This window comes from Engraulis encrasicolus, chromosome 21 (genome assembly GCF_034702125.1).
Source record: "Engraulis encrasicolus isolate BLACKSEA-1 chromosome 21, IST_EnEncr_1.0, whole genome shotgun sequence".
NCBI lineage: Eukaryota > Metazoa > Chordata > Actinopteri > Clupeiformes > Engraulidae > Engraulis > Engraulis encrasicolus.
The window spans coordinates 36,144,673-36,159,672 of NC_085877.1; the positions used below are offsets into that span (position 1 = coordinate 36,144,673).

Genomic DNA, 15,000 nt, shown 5'->3' on the forward strand with positions numbered 1-15,000 from the left:
CTTGAAGTTCTTTTCCTTTTTATTAATTCATTGGCATGATGACTTTTCGACCTTGCAGTCTTCCTCAGATTCACCAAGGTCCAGTCAGTCCAGACAAAGCTGTCAGCTGTCAGCACAGCGATGTGGTATTAGAGCAGTGATTCTCAAAGTGTGGTCCGGGGACCACTAGTGGTCTGCGACAGAGCTCAGGTGGTCCGCAAGGGGATTTCTACTTTTCCAAGATAAGCTAGCAAAGAGGCTATACAGTATATGTAACATTTTCATGTTTTTAACACAATAAGACAGGCTTATAATGTGAATAAAAAGTAAGAGATCTACATCAAAATTAGCAGTGACAAATTAGCACCCGTCAACAGCCAATTCAGTTGACAGGTGGTCCCTGATCATTTTTGGGGGGGACAAAGTGGTCTTCGGTCTGAAAAAGTTTGAGAAACACTGTATTAGAGAGAGGAGGAGGAGAGATGGACATGTTGAGAAGAAGAATAGAAGGTGGACTGAGAGGTGACAGGATCAGTGGAGAGAAGAGAGAGAGATGGCAAGGCACAACAACAGCTGAGAGAGTTTCCACAGATGTGAACAGACACAAAATGGCAGCCACATAACAAGCACAGCAATGTGTGATTTGAGAGAGGAGGAGGGGAGGTGGACAGAGAAAGAGAAAGAGAAAGAGAAGAGGAGGGGAGTTGGACAGAGAGAGAGAGAGAGAGAGAGAGAGAGAGAGAGAGACAGAGAAAGAGAAAGAGAAAGAGAAAGAGAAGAGGAGGGGAGTTGGACAGTGATAGAGAGAGAGAGAGAGAGAGAGAGAGAGAGAGAGAGAGAAAGAGAGAGAAAGAGAAACAGAGAGATGTTGAGGTGACAGAATCGGTTGAGAGGAGAGAGATGGCAAGAAGTGTGTGAAGAGCAATGTGATAAGATGATCATGTGGTGGACACAGCATAGGAAAGAGAGAGCACTGAGTGTACTAACAAGACAATGTACAAACACTGTTCATCAGTTCAGTATACTATACTGCTGTTTTAGGTTAACAAAATGTGTAATAACATCTAGCGGTGCTAGTTAAACAGTAGACCATCTGGTATTACACTTGTTGTTGGCCATACTTGCAATATAACCATTACAATATAACCATGAACTTACAATATAACCAATTCTATTCTTTCTTCCCCTAGCTTTTACCACCTGCAGTCATTACCACCCCAAAACTACCCATATTGTTCTAAACCAGTCGTTTTCAAAGTGGGGGCCGTGGACCCCTGGAGGGTCGCAAGAGGGTGCAAGGGGGTCCGCGGCAAGATGGCAGGAAAAGTGCAGCGCAACGAAATAAATAATGGAATTAACTGACTAACTAACATAGAGCAAAGTAAACCAAAAGGAAGCTAAAGAATATCCCCAATAGTTAAGAACAACGTTGCAATAATATATTGTATCTGCGAACATTATACAGTGGGACACAGAAAAATTAGTGCCACTTGGCCGATGTAACGTAGCCTCGTGAGCCATCCTACGTACTTCCATCAAAGGATTGACTCCAGTACGGTAGTCTGGCCGTGCTTCTCTGTGGAGTGCCTGGAGCAGTAGGATTTTGATCGCAACGTAATGTAACCTACTGTACTGAATATTACATGAGTGAATTCCTACGATATGCAGCATGCTCAATGTTTCCCCCAAGAGTTTTCTTTAGTCATGGCAGTGGGGAGTTAGCCAAGAGGCAGCATCTTTGGAATGTATGAATTCATTTATAAATTACATTTATAAAAGAAGATATTTATCTTTTAACAGGGCCTAGACAAGGTAGCAGGTGTGTGTTGTCAATGTGCCCACCACAAAGTGCTGGAGTACACCCTGTTGGTCTTGGTGTTGGTGTTAGCGTTAGCCATGCATGGCATACATTAATGAGAAACTGGGCAAGATCACATTCATAGAGAACGTGAAAAGTCCAAGGCCACAACCAGTCGATAACAAGTTTAAGAAAACCTCCTCGAGTATGGACTCATGTCCAAGATGGGTACACCAGCCCTGTATGATAGTGCTACAGCCCTGTACAGTCCATGTACGTGAAAGTAAAAAAGAAAAGAGGAGCGTAGCGAGAAAAATATAAAGCGCTGAAGAGAAGGAAATGCTCTAGAGGAGTAGAAGAGGTAAACCTACTGTACACAGTAAAAAAAAAACTGAGTATGAATTCACCACTTACAGAGTTGATTTAACATCTTCTAGAGTGTATTTGGTGCCAGAGTACTCTCTAAGGCTTGAATTAACACTGTATTTTCTCTGTACTTTCTCTTTACTTTCACTACTTTCTCATCAGTGCAAACTCATGGGCTCCTGCTCTGTTTTCTTGTGTCTTTTTCGTCTTTTTGACCTTCTGTATGTGTGTCTTACATTATTTACCATTCCTCCTCCGTTACTCTTGTGTTCTGTAATGCCCATTGAGTCCCGTTGATTCCATAGCAAACTGAGTCCAGGAAAGACTCATATAGGTGAACAAATGTTGTATTGAAATATCATCAATAGAAAGAGGATCAAAAAAGAAAAGGCAGTGTTTTTTTTACATTACTGCTGCTTTCATTGCTCCATTCTTCATTTCAGATAGCTATTCCACATAAGGTTGTAAGAGAAAATAAAAAGGGGTTACATGAGTGAAGAAGTGAAAGTGAAAAGTGAAGTGAAAGCCCATTGGCAAACTCCAACTCCCAATGTCATTGTGACACAGCACTCCACAGCACTCAGTGAACATTGCACGCAACAAAATTGCATTCATGCCTCACCTGTGCAAAGGGGCAGCCCTCAATGGCGCCCCAAGGAAGCAGTGCGGTGGGACGGTACCCTGCTCAGGGTACCTCAGTCATGGAGGAGGACTGGTTAAATTACTCCACCCACCAACCTGGCGGGTCGGGAGTCGAACTAGCAACCTTTGGGCTACAAGTCTGACGCCCTGAGAAGAAGAAGAAGAAGAAGAGTGTATGTATATATAAGATTTTTGTGAGTTCCTACCCTCTCGCTCAGCACGGAAGACGAAGGTGCGCAGACACGTGACGACCTCCAGACGATTATCACCCAGTGCTCGCACATGCTTCACCGCAGAGAGGGGAATCAGACCCTTAGAGTACATCTCCTGAGAGAGAGAGAGAGAGAGATTTAGAAAACATTTGAAAGTGGAGCACTTTCCATAATGAAGCGAACACATACCTCAGATACCGTCAGATAACAGAACAGAAACAGAACAGAAATCAGATTCGTCAGATAACTCGATGGAGACCATTTTGCTTAGATGTACTGTATGTCTTGCATGGAAACGTGACCTATACAGTTCTTTGATTACGTATACTGCTACATGTTATGCTGTGGACTTAACTATTTGCAGTGCCAATAAAGCTCAATTAACCTGACTCAAAAGAGAGGGTGGGTTAGTGAGAGAGAGAGAGAGAGAGAGAGAGAGAGAGAGAGAGAGAGAGAGAGAGAGAGAGAGACAGAGAGAGAGAGAGAGAGACAGAGAGACAGAGAGACAAAGTGAGAGCATGAGCAAGAGCAAGAGCAAGAGCAAAAGTGTGAGAGAGAAAGTTAGGGAATTAAATTACTTTACACTTTAAATAAATCTTCAACACTTCAAAACTAATATTTAACTTTTACCTTAACATCTTATTATAGATTAATAGATCTAATGTGGGGACAGCCAAGCGAAACCTCACATTAAAGCAGTCGAGGCCAATGCTCTGCTGTACGAGACCCCTGAGGGCTGAAGGGCTTCGAGGTCAAAACACACCCAATCATGTCTAACACTGTTCAAACACGCACGCTCACGCACACACACGCACATGCACGCACGCACACACAGATGCGCGCGAGCACACACACGTCACACACACACACACACACACACACACACACACACACACACACACACACACACACACACACACACACACACACACACACACACACACACACACACACAGGAAAGATAGCACAATTCGTGTGCATGTGTGCGTGGGTGCATGCATGTGTGTGTGTGCGTGTGTGCGAACGTGCACATTCTCTGTGGACATTCTCAGGTGATTCCACCTATAGATGGAGTAAAACCTGTTAGTAATTTATTGATGAGCTAGGCCACTAAGGCCCAGACATTGAGGCCAATGCAATGCTATGCATGTTCTGGATGGTTCTGCAGGGAATGGAGTCAACACAGACACTCATCCATGTTCATATAGACATCCAGGGCAGCCGTCAGGCGGGGTGAAACAAATGGGTATGGTGTCCCGGGCCCAGGGAGACTAGGGGGCCCAGAATGGAATCCCAGTTCCATTTCATGTATATGAAGAGGGGGCCTTTCAGATGGCTTTGTCCCGGGCCCAGCCAAAGCTGTCCGCGGCCGTGTAGACATCCATACATGTAGTTCTTGTGCTACTGTACACGCGCAATGCATCCACATCCTACACGGCTCACAGCTACACAGAAGGGGAAACAACTGGAGTTTTGAACTAATTTTATGCACACTTACACTAGTATGCACCACACACATCCAAACTTGTTCTTACATACTGTACACACATCCATGTTCATAAGACATCCATAAATGTTCTGGTGCTACATGTGCAATGCGTCGACATACAGTCCCAGGAAAAAGTTTGTAAGTTTGCAACTAACTGAGGGTTAAAACCTGCTTAATGCAATACGTATGCCCTGCTCTCCTGTGGTTGTTATGGCCTTATGGCCAATAAAAATATGAAAACTTGTAAATGTTTGGGTGGAATTAATTAAAGCAGACTCTGGTTGTTCCTTCTTGTGATTTCCGGGAAGATCAGACCATGTTTTATGATGAATTTTGAAAGAAATATAAGAAATTTCAAAGGGTGTACAAACTTTTTCCTGGGACTGTACTGTATACTGATCACAGCTACACAGAAGAGGAAATAACTCCCTGAGTATTCAACGAATTTCATGCAAACTTACACTAGTACGCACCACACACATCCACACGTGTTCTTGTACATGCGCACACACTGTACATTCCATTTGTAGCGCCCCTTTGCTCCTTACAGGGAATTACACAGGGGTTTAGCTACCCTAAGTCCTTTATAACTAATAAGTTATTAGGTTATACCTTTGGTTTTAATAAGTAAATCAGTCAGTTTTAAAATAAAGGTTACTTTACTTTAAATCCACACATAAAAGACAAACATACATAAATCAGTTAAGTTGTAAATTGTAAATAGTTCACTCTCTTAGTTATTAACCAAAAATATCCTATACCCCTTGGGTATAGCTTTAAATAAACCTTAGATATATTCACTTAGTTCAGCTTAAACCAAAATACCTTTCAGTTATTCAAACCATGAAATATCACATTCCAATACAGTCACAGTAATACACTTGAAAATACTCAGTAGTACTCTTGTAAAAATAAAAGGAAACTTAAGCCGGCAAACTATTAAAATACCCCAAACTCAGGGCTTAGAAGTAGAGATGCTTGAGTGCGTAGAATTATTCAGAGTAGACGGCAAACGAGACGTGATGGTGTATGAGAGAAAAGGTTCCTTGCTCCAGCAAGCACACGCAGCGCAGCGTCCACGAGCTGCATGCATGCACAACGCGTGTTGCACCGCACCTCGACAACTTGTCTCCAAACGATGTCTTCGACGGCTGTAAACTTCTCCCGGAGTTTAGACAATGTCCTCTGGCTCCTCACGCGACAAAACTTGTTCTCCGGACTGGTGAACAATGTCCGTTTTCGAAAGCACACGACAAAGCTAACTCACAATGAAAGCTTACATTAACATGAATGGCGACTGCCTGAACTTTTACCGCGAGTGGCAGTAGGTCTTCTTAAACAGTCCCAAAGTCATTGTAGCAACGAAATAAGCTCACTCGTTGTTCACTTCTGTTACTACTATGTCTACTGGTCAGAAATACATGGGTTACACATTTCCATTTTAACTTATCTTCACGGAATCCGGCTTCACACGCACACATCAAAATCTCCGGTTTCTTCCCTCTTCTCCAAGTCTCAACTCTACACTTCCTGCGACCTCTCAACTCTCTAGCTTCTGATTGGTTACAGAAATTAAGACATAACGAAATATTATGCATCTTCAGAAACTTCTCTGACATTAATATAAACATCTTTCAGACATTTAAACCCTTCAGAAAATAATAATTAAGCAAACAAAAATATACATTCAAGAAACTCTCTCAATGCATATTACCTTACATCCTCGTTTTAAACATGACGTCACCACACTCCCAATGTAATGAACTCTCATTATCAAAGCTCTTAATATTTTAACCTTTTAAACTAGAACTTATTTATTTTAATTATGAACAGTATTTATTCAAAGTATTTATTATACCAACTATTTATTATTAAAGGATATTAAATTCTCACAGGGCTACATCCTCCCCCTTCTAACTGTCTGCATGTCCTCATGAGACACACACCATAAGGAAAGATTATTAAACTACTTTTGGCATCAATAACCTAGTTTAATAACAATGCCCTTGTGGACAATAGTGATCGGCGTATCACTAGCTTTTCCAGGTTCATCGTATGTTAAACGAATGACAGGTTTTACGGGTCTTCGAGATCTAGAGCTAGATCTAAGATTACGCTCAACCTTAAATGGAGTACTAGATTTTCCTCTAGGAGTTTTAACAGGTATTTCAACTACTTGGTCTGGCTCAGAGTCAGAGAGATCAGCGTCAGAGGCGTTTCCGCTGACATCATCTTCTGCCTGAGACGACTCCTCCTCTGGGTCTTGATCAGGTTTAGGAGATTCATCATGGTCAGAGACTCTTTCGGGTTCTTCGTCAACTACTATCTCCTCCTCATGGTCACTTGAGACTCTTTCATCCTCTTCAATGGGTACCTGGACCTCCGGCTCGTCACCCCTTCTGGTATCTGCAGCACTGGGCTCTCTGTGGGCCTCTTTTGGTAAGAGTTCACGCAGACCTTTCCAGTAGGATCCACGAGTACGTCCATACTCCATTTCTGAAGATGAATCCGTGTCATCATTATCCATGTCCGGTGTTCTTTCCACATTTCTTTTGGATCTTTCTTTTGTTCTTGTCCTCTTCTGCAACCTTGTCTGAGGTCTCACAGGCAACTGTTCAGGACCTTCGACGTCTGGCATTCTCAAGGACTGACTTATGGGCAAGAGATGATCTCGGTGCATGGTCTTCACTCCACCTTTTCCATCTTCAGGCCTCACTTTGTATACTGGTAAGTTGGGTAATCTTCCGACCACGACATAGGGCACTGAGTTCCAGCGGCTTTCGAGTTTGTGTTTTCCTTTCAACCCTAAGTTTCTCAAGAATACTCTGTCACCAATGTCAACAGTCTGGAAACGAACCTTCTGATCATACGCTCTTTTATTTCTTTGATGCGTCTTGTCAGATGACTTGTTCGCGAGTTCATAAGCTTTCTGCAGATCCTTCTTCAGTTTCTCCACATACTTGGAATGATGTCTGTCTCCAGCTCCATCAACCGAAGTACCGAAACACAGATCTACCGGCAACTTTGCTTCTCGGCCGAACATCAGTAGATACGGTGAAAATCCAGTCGAATCACATTTCGTACTGTTGTAGGCATGGACGACGTATGGAATGTGCTGGCTCCACGATCGTTTCTTTTCATGCCCCAAGGTCGCTAACATGGACAGTAAAGTTCTGTTGAATCTCTCGGGTTGTGGATCCCCTTGCGGATGATAGGGCGTAGTCCTGGATTTCCGCACCCCAAGGATCATCAGGAGCTCTCGAATCAGCTTACTTTCAAAGTCCCTGCCTTGGTCAGAATGAATTCGGCATGGCAGGCCATAATGCACGAAGTACTTCTCGACCAGGATTTTGGCTACGGTGAGGGCTTTCTGGTTCCTCGCCGGAAATGCCTGGGCGTACCGCGTGAAATGATCTGTCACGACCAACACATTACTGATCCCTTTCGAGTCTGGTTCCATGGAGAGGAAATCTATGCAAACGAGGTCCATCGGCCCACTACTCTTGATCTGGTGTAGGGGTGCCGCCCTCTTGCAAGGTGTTTTTCGTAAGACACACTCTCCACAGTCTTTGGCGTACTGTTCAGCGTCTGCTGCCATCTTGGGCCAATAGAACCTACTACGCAGCAAGTCAAACAGCCGCTCCCCTCCTAGATGTCCCATGTCATCATGTAGGGATCGCAGGACGGCCCTTCGGAACTCAGCAGGCAGCACAAGCTGTGTTACCAGTTCTCCGGAAGGTCGCTCGCTTGTTCTGTGTAGCAGTCCATCTTTCAGCGCAAGACGGTCTCTCTCTCTTTTGAACAATGTGAGTTCATAGGGTAGTTCCTTGTCATTCGGCCACTTTCCATCTCTCATGGCTTCCATTACTCTCCGGATAATGTCATCTTTCTGCTGCGCTTCTAACAGTTCAGATCTGGACATTTGCTTCAGAGAGTACAGATTCAGGTGAGTGGGGAAAGCGAACACCTCAGGAATGCACTCAGGGGAAGCGCCTAACTGGTCCACATATCTGTGCGGTGTTCCAGCATTATCGGTAGCACACACCCTCTGGCAAATGGATTTCACTCCACTCTGAGGTATCTCCGTCCCTTCAGCCATGATTCTGGAAAGCAGGTCGGCATCAATGTTTGACTTGCCGGGCCGATACTTGATGTCAAAGTCGTATGTGGCTAAGGCCGCCAGCCAGCGATGTCCTGTTGCATTCAACTTGGCTGTCGTCAGCACATACAGTGAGTCCAATATGTATTTGATCCCTTGCTGATTTTGCCGGTTTGCCCACTAATAAAGACATGATCAGTCTATAAATTTATGATAATATGTATTCAAACATGAAGAGACAGAATATCAAAAAGAAATTCCAGAGAATAACTTAAAATAATATATTTTAATTTATTTGTATTTAATTTAGGCCAATAAGTATTCGACCCCTCTAGCTAAAGAAGATAAAGTGCTTTGTGGCAAAGTCCTAGTTGTCTAGCACTGAGGTCAGATGCTTCTTTTAGTTGATGACAATGTTTGTGCATATAGTAGAAAATATTTTTGCCCATTTTTCTTTGCACATTATCTCTAAAACATTAATAGTTTGTGACTGTGGCTTAGTAAATGGGAAGTTCAGTTCTCTCCATAGAATTACAATAGGGTTAATATTTGGAGACTGTCTAGGCCATTTCACGATTTTAATATGCTTCTTATTGAGCCACTCCTTCGTTGCTTTGACGGTATGTTGTGTATTATTGTCATGTTGGGAGATCCAAAAATGGCCCACCCTTCAGTGTAGTGGTGGAGGGAAGGACGTTTGCACACAGGATTGCACATTACATGTCTCCCTCCATCCATTCGTTGACGATGTGAAGTTGTCCTGTGCCTTGGCCAGACAAACACCCTCAAACCATAATGATACCACTTCCATGCATGATGGTGAGGAGGGTGTTCTTGGGATCATAGACAGCAGTACTCTTTCTCAAAACACATTGAATTGTGTTAATGCCAAACAGCTTGATTTTGGTTTCATCTGACTACAGCACCTCCTTATCATATCCTAAACCAGTCTGATGTCCGTTGGCAAACCTCAAGTGGGACTGCACAGGTTCCTTCTGAAGTAGAGGTACCATGTGTGCACTACAGGATTTTAAACCTCTGAGGCATTAAGTGCTACCAGTAGTTTTCTCAGTGATTTTGGTCCCAGTAGCTTTGATATCATTGCCTAGTTCATCCCGTACAGCTCTAGGGTGATTTCTTTCTGTTCTCATGATTATCAAATCCCTACAAAAGGTCAACTCTTGTATAGAACCCCAGACAGGCTGATGGATAGTCATTTTGTATTCCTCACATTTTGGAAGAAATGCATCAACAGTTGGGTCATTAATACTCAGTCTCTTTCTTGTGGCTTTGCAGCCCATTTAATCTTTGTTCAGGTCTAAAATCGTGTCCCAGATATCATTTGACCACTCTTTGGTCTTTCCCATGCTGGTGAGGTTGGAGTGTGACTGATTCACTCATACTATGGACTGATTCTGCTGATTCAATGTGTCTTTTATGCATGTTAGTATGTACAGGTGTCTTTAATTCAGATGACAAGTTGATCGGAAGTGCCCATCTGGTCTGTGGGCCCAGAACTGTAATTAGTTGGCAGGGGATCAAATACTTATTTTGCTTGATGAAATGGAAATAAATTAATATATATTCTCTTCAGTTAATTTCTGGATTCTCTTTTTGATATTCTGTCTCTCCATATTAGAATACATATTATCATAACATTTATTGACTGATCATGTCTTTTTTAGTAGGCAAACCAACAAAATCAGCAAGGGATCAAATACATATTGGACTCACTGTAGGTCAACGGATTGTTATCTGTTAGGACTGTGAATTTAGCTCCGTACAGGTAATCATGGAATTTATCCACAATCGCCCACTTCAGTGCTAAGAATTCAAGTTGGTGCACGGGATAACGTTGTTCAGTAGCACTCACTCTTCTGCTTGCGTAAGCAACTGGCCTCAGTCCTTCTGGGTGTTCCTGATACAAGACAGCACCAAGCCCTTTCAAGCTGGCATCGGTGTGTAAGATGTATGGCTTGTTGGCGTCTGCAAACGCAAGGACTGGCGCTTGAGTGAGGCATTGGATGATGCGACGGAATGCATCTGTGCACGATTGGTCCCATCGGTCTCCAAATGGTTCTGACTCTTTCAGATAGGACTTATCCTTCTCTTTGACATTCCTCTTGCCTTTCTGAGTTGGTGCATACCCTTTGGTGAGTTCAGTGAGGGGTCTGATGATCGCTGAATAGTTGGCCACAAACCTCCTATAATATCCACAGAATCCTAAGAACGACCTCAAAGATTTCAGATCTGTCGGCTGAGGCCAGTTGGTGACTGCCTGCACCTTGTCAGGATCTGTGGCGATGCCGTCTGCAGATATTATGTGCCCAACATATTTCACCTTGGGTTGGCAAAACTGGCACTTGTCAAGAGAAAGCTTAAGTCCCACTTCCTCGAGTCTGTCGAGTACTTTGAGAAGCCGCTCTTCGTGTTCCTCTAAGGACTTCCCAAACACGATTAAATCGTCAAGGTACACGAGTACCTGGAGCAGGTTCATATCACCTACCGCGCGCTCCATTAATCGCTGGAATGTCGCGGGGGCTCCGGTGATACCTTGTGGCATTCTTTCGAATTCATAGAATCCTAATGGGCAGATGAAGGCTGTTTTTTCTTTATCAGGTTCTGCCATTGCAATCTGATAGTACCCTGACCGTAGATCTAGCACCGAGAACCACCTACTTCCTGTGAGGCAGTCCAGCGCATCGTCAATGCGAGGAGTGGTGTATTGGTCGGGTACAGTTCTGGTATTCAATGTTCTGTAGTCGATACACATTCTGACACTACCGTTCTTCTTCCTTGCGACGACTATCGGAGAAGCGTATGGGCTACGGGACTCCTTGATAATGCCAGAATTCAGAAGATCACGTAGATGTCTGCGTACGTCTTCGATGTCTGCAGGTGCTAGACGCCGGGACCTCTCTCGGAATGGCCTGGTGTCTGACAGCCTGATGTGATGCTCTACTCCTCTTGCCAGTCCCACATCCCATTCATGCAAAGAGAAGGCGTTAGCTCGTTCTGACAGCTTGTTCCGGAGTCTGGACTTCCAGTGCTCTGGGATGGGTGAGTCGCCGAAGTCAATGAGGCTGGGGTCAAACCTCTCTGTCACCTCAGTACTTGACGTCTTCTTTGACTGTAGAGCAGGTCTCACAGCGTCAGCAGGACACAAGTTTCCCATGACTGTTCCAACAGGTAGGACGGTATCACGTACTGACTCGTTGCGTACTATTACGCGGAAATGGTTCACGTTCACCTCTGGACCTGGCACGACCATGGGCTGCAGCAGCAAACCAGCGGGAAGTGGAACTGTCGGCGAAGCATCCACCATCAGCACCTCTTGGTCGAATGACTTCTCCGTCATCACCTGGCAGATGGCTTGACACACACGCCCAGCAGGTAAGGTCAGGGGCCCAGGACCCATCCATTGGATACATCCTACGTCCTCCTCTCCCTCACCGATCTCTGGACTGGGTTGGACTACTTCCTCAGTTCGTATCCCCAGCGTCTGAGCTATGTCCACACCTGCAGTCTCTCGGCATATCTTCGCCAAGCGTTTGAAGAGACTAGCGTTGGTCCCCAGGATGACTGGAATCTGGTCAGGTGTTCTAGGGCCAGGACATATCAATGCCAAGACAGAGATGGACTCTTTGGAACCACTGATGCATTCAGGGAACTCCATGTCTACCACGACATAGCCCAGGTAGGGATAGCTGTTTTCACTTAACCCCCATATGGCTAGGCCTGAGACAGGGTTGATTGGTACGTCTGGTAGGTGTTGCTTGTACCATGTTTCGAAAATAATGGTGATTTGTGATCCACTATCTAGGACAGCTTCACACGGGTGGCCATTTACTCGTACGTGTACAACAGAGGGGGGACCTATTAGGCCTTTTGGGAATTGTGAGCCTCCAGCTTCAGCAACTTCACTTTTACGACTGAGGCACACGGTCTCTGGGCTCTTTGCCTCAGGGCTAGGTGATTGCCCTGTCTTAGCCTTCTTGAGAGACTGGATGAGCTTTTGAATGACTTTGCTCTGATTTTCTGCGTTTTGGCACTTGTTGGCGAAGTGCCCCTGCTCGCCACAACGATAACAGATACACTCATCAGAGGCTTTGACTTTTTGTGGCTTTTGGCTGTTGTGAGCAGGCTTGGAGGGCTGTACTCTCAGTGCATTGGCGGGAGCCTGAGAGTCTTTGGGGCCCTTGGTCAACTTGTTCTGTAACCTGCGCACCTGTTTCTTCAACGCTGCAACCTCAGCATTTTCACTGCTCTCAGCCACTGAAACTGATACTTGACTAAGCTCTTTGTCATCGTCACTCACTTCTTGACATGGTTTTGTGTTCATAGTGGCAAACAATGACTTTAGCTCTTTTATCTCTGCTTTCAAGGTCAGTATTTCCGTCTGGCGACTGTCCACTTCTTTGTTAGCATGAACTCTGTGGACAGATGAACTGAGCTTGACTCTAGCAGCAGCGTATTCCTCTTCAGCCCGGATTTCAGCTAGCAGCTCTAAGAACTTGGGTGGTTTTAGCTTTCTCTCCCTTATCTTTAGCTGAATCAGCATCAAGTCCGAATGTATGGCCCCTCGTAGCAGCTGCTCTACTCGGGCAAGGTCCACACGGCTTGGGGGAATACCGCCTTTAGAGACTACTTTGGTAAGGGACTGCTCTAGTCGCCTCAAGAAGTCAGACAGCTTCTCGTCTTTTCCTTGTTGCAACAATCTGAACTCGAAATAGAGGTCTTCACCTGACTCAGCTGCACCGAATGCACTCTCAATTGCATCCAAGCACTCAGCAGGCGTGACGTCAGCCTCAGCTGTTCGCACTGCTTTCACTACTGCAAGTGCAGGTCCTCTAAGACACTCCATAATGCGTCTTCGCTTTTCTTTACTTGAGCAGTCGCTTTCTTCCACCATTAAACGTGCCTGCTCGAGCCAGTGTTCCAATGCCTCTTCTCCAACGGGTGTAGGTAGTGTGCCCGAAAACATCCTTAGGCGACGATAACTGCTGTTCTCACCTGAAGGCTTCTCAATTTTCGACAACACGTCCCCAACTGCCCGAATGATGGACTCAGCAGAGCTATTGGACGCTGAAGCATCAAGCAGATTTTTCAATGGGGTCTGGTTAGCTTCATCGGGATCAGGATGCTCACCTGCGACGATGACTGGCCAAAATTCTTCCGCTGTCAGGCTTTTCACTTCAGAAGGAACCTTAGTGGGGTCAATTTTCTCTTTTGTTTCACAAAGCACGCTCAATCTGTCCAGTTTGGTATTGAATCTTCTTCCTCTCACTCGCACACGTCCCCAGGCTTTCACAGTTGCAAGAGTCTTCTCTATGTCTTCAACTTCATAGCCTTTAGGCACCAAGGCAAGTAGGGCATTGTCTTCGTTGAGAAATTCACCTTGACACCACTCTCTGAGCTCTGTAGCCAGCTCTGACTGTACTGACGTAATATCCATAGTGAAAAGCTATTAATGCAGTAATGAGAAACTAAAAAGAATGAAAAACGTAAAATTTTAAAGGGTCAAGTATTTTACCTAGTGCACCTTTAATGTAGCCTATTTAACACTAAATGCACAAAATAAAACCATAGGTTTACCTAATCCCAGCAGTGCCTCCAATTTTATGTAGCGCCCCTTTGCTCCTTACAGGGAATTACATAGGGGTTTAGCTACCCTAAGTCCTTTATAACTAATAAGTTATTAGGTTATACCTTTGGTTTTAATAAGTAAATCAGTCAGTTTTAAAATAAATGTTACTTTACTTTAAATTCACACATAAAAGACAAACATACATAAATCAGTTAAGTTGTAAATTGTAAATAGTTCACTCTCTTAGTTATTAACCAAAAATATCCTATACCCCTTGGGTATAGCTTTAAATAAACCTTAGATATATTCACTTAGTTCAGCTTAAACCAAAATACCTTTCAGTTATTCAAACCAAGAAATATCACATTCCAATACAGTCACAGTAATACACTTGAAAATACTCAGTAGTACTCTTGTAAAAATAAAAGGAAACTTAAGCCGGCAAACTACTAAAATACCCCAAAGTCAGCGCTTAGAAGAAGTAGAGATGCTTGAGTGCGTAGAATTACTCAGAGTAGACGGCAAACGAGACGTGATGGTGAATGAGAGAAAAGGTTCCTTGCTCCAGCAAGCACACGCAGCGCAGCGTCCACGAGCTGCATGCATGCACAACGCGTGTTGCACCGCACCTCGACAACTTGTCTCCAAACGATGTCTTCGACGGCTGTAAACTTCTCCCGGAGTTTAGACAATGTCCTCTGGCTCCTCACGCGACACAACTTGTTCTCCGGACTGGCGAACAATGTCCGTTTTCGAAAGCACACGACAAAGCTAACTCACAATGAAAGCTTACATTAACATGAATGGCGACTGCCTGAACTTTTACCG

General features: G+C 44.4%; 1 protein-coding gene across 1 annotated transcript in view; it reads right to left on the reverse strand.

Moving 5' to 3' along the window:
- arap2 (ArfGAP with RhoGAP domain, ankyrin repeat and PH domain 2) overlaps nt 1-15,000 on the reverse strand; it is a 315,937-nt gene that overhangs the window by 248,716 nt on the left and 52,221 nt on the right. The window contains exon 10 of the mRNA XM_063186634.1: nt 2,992-3,112. Coding sequence (XP_063042704.1) covers nt 2,992-3,112 — 121 coding nt within the window. The remainder of the gene's footprint in view (nt 1-2,991; nt 3,113-15,000) is intronic.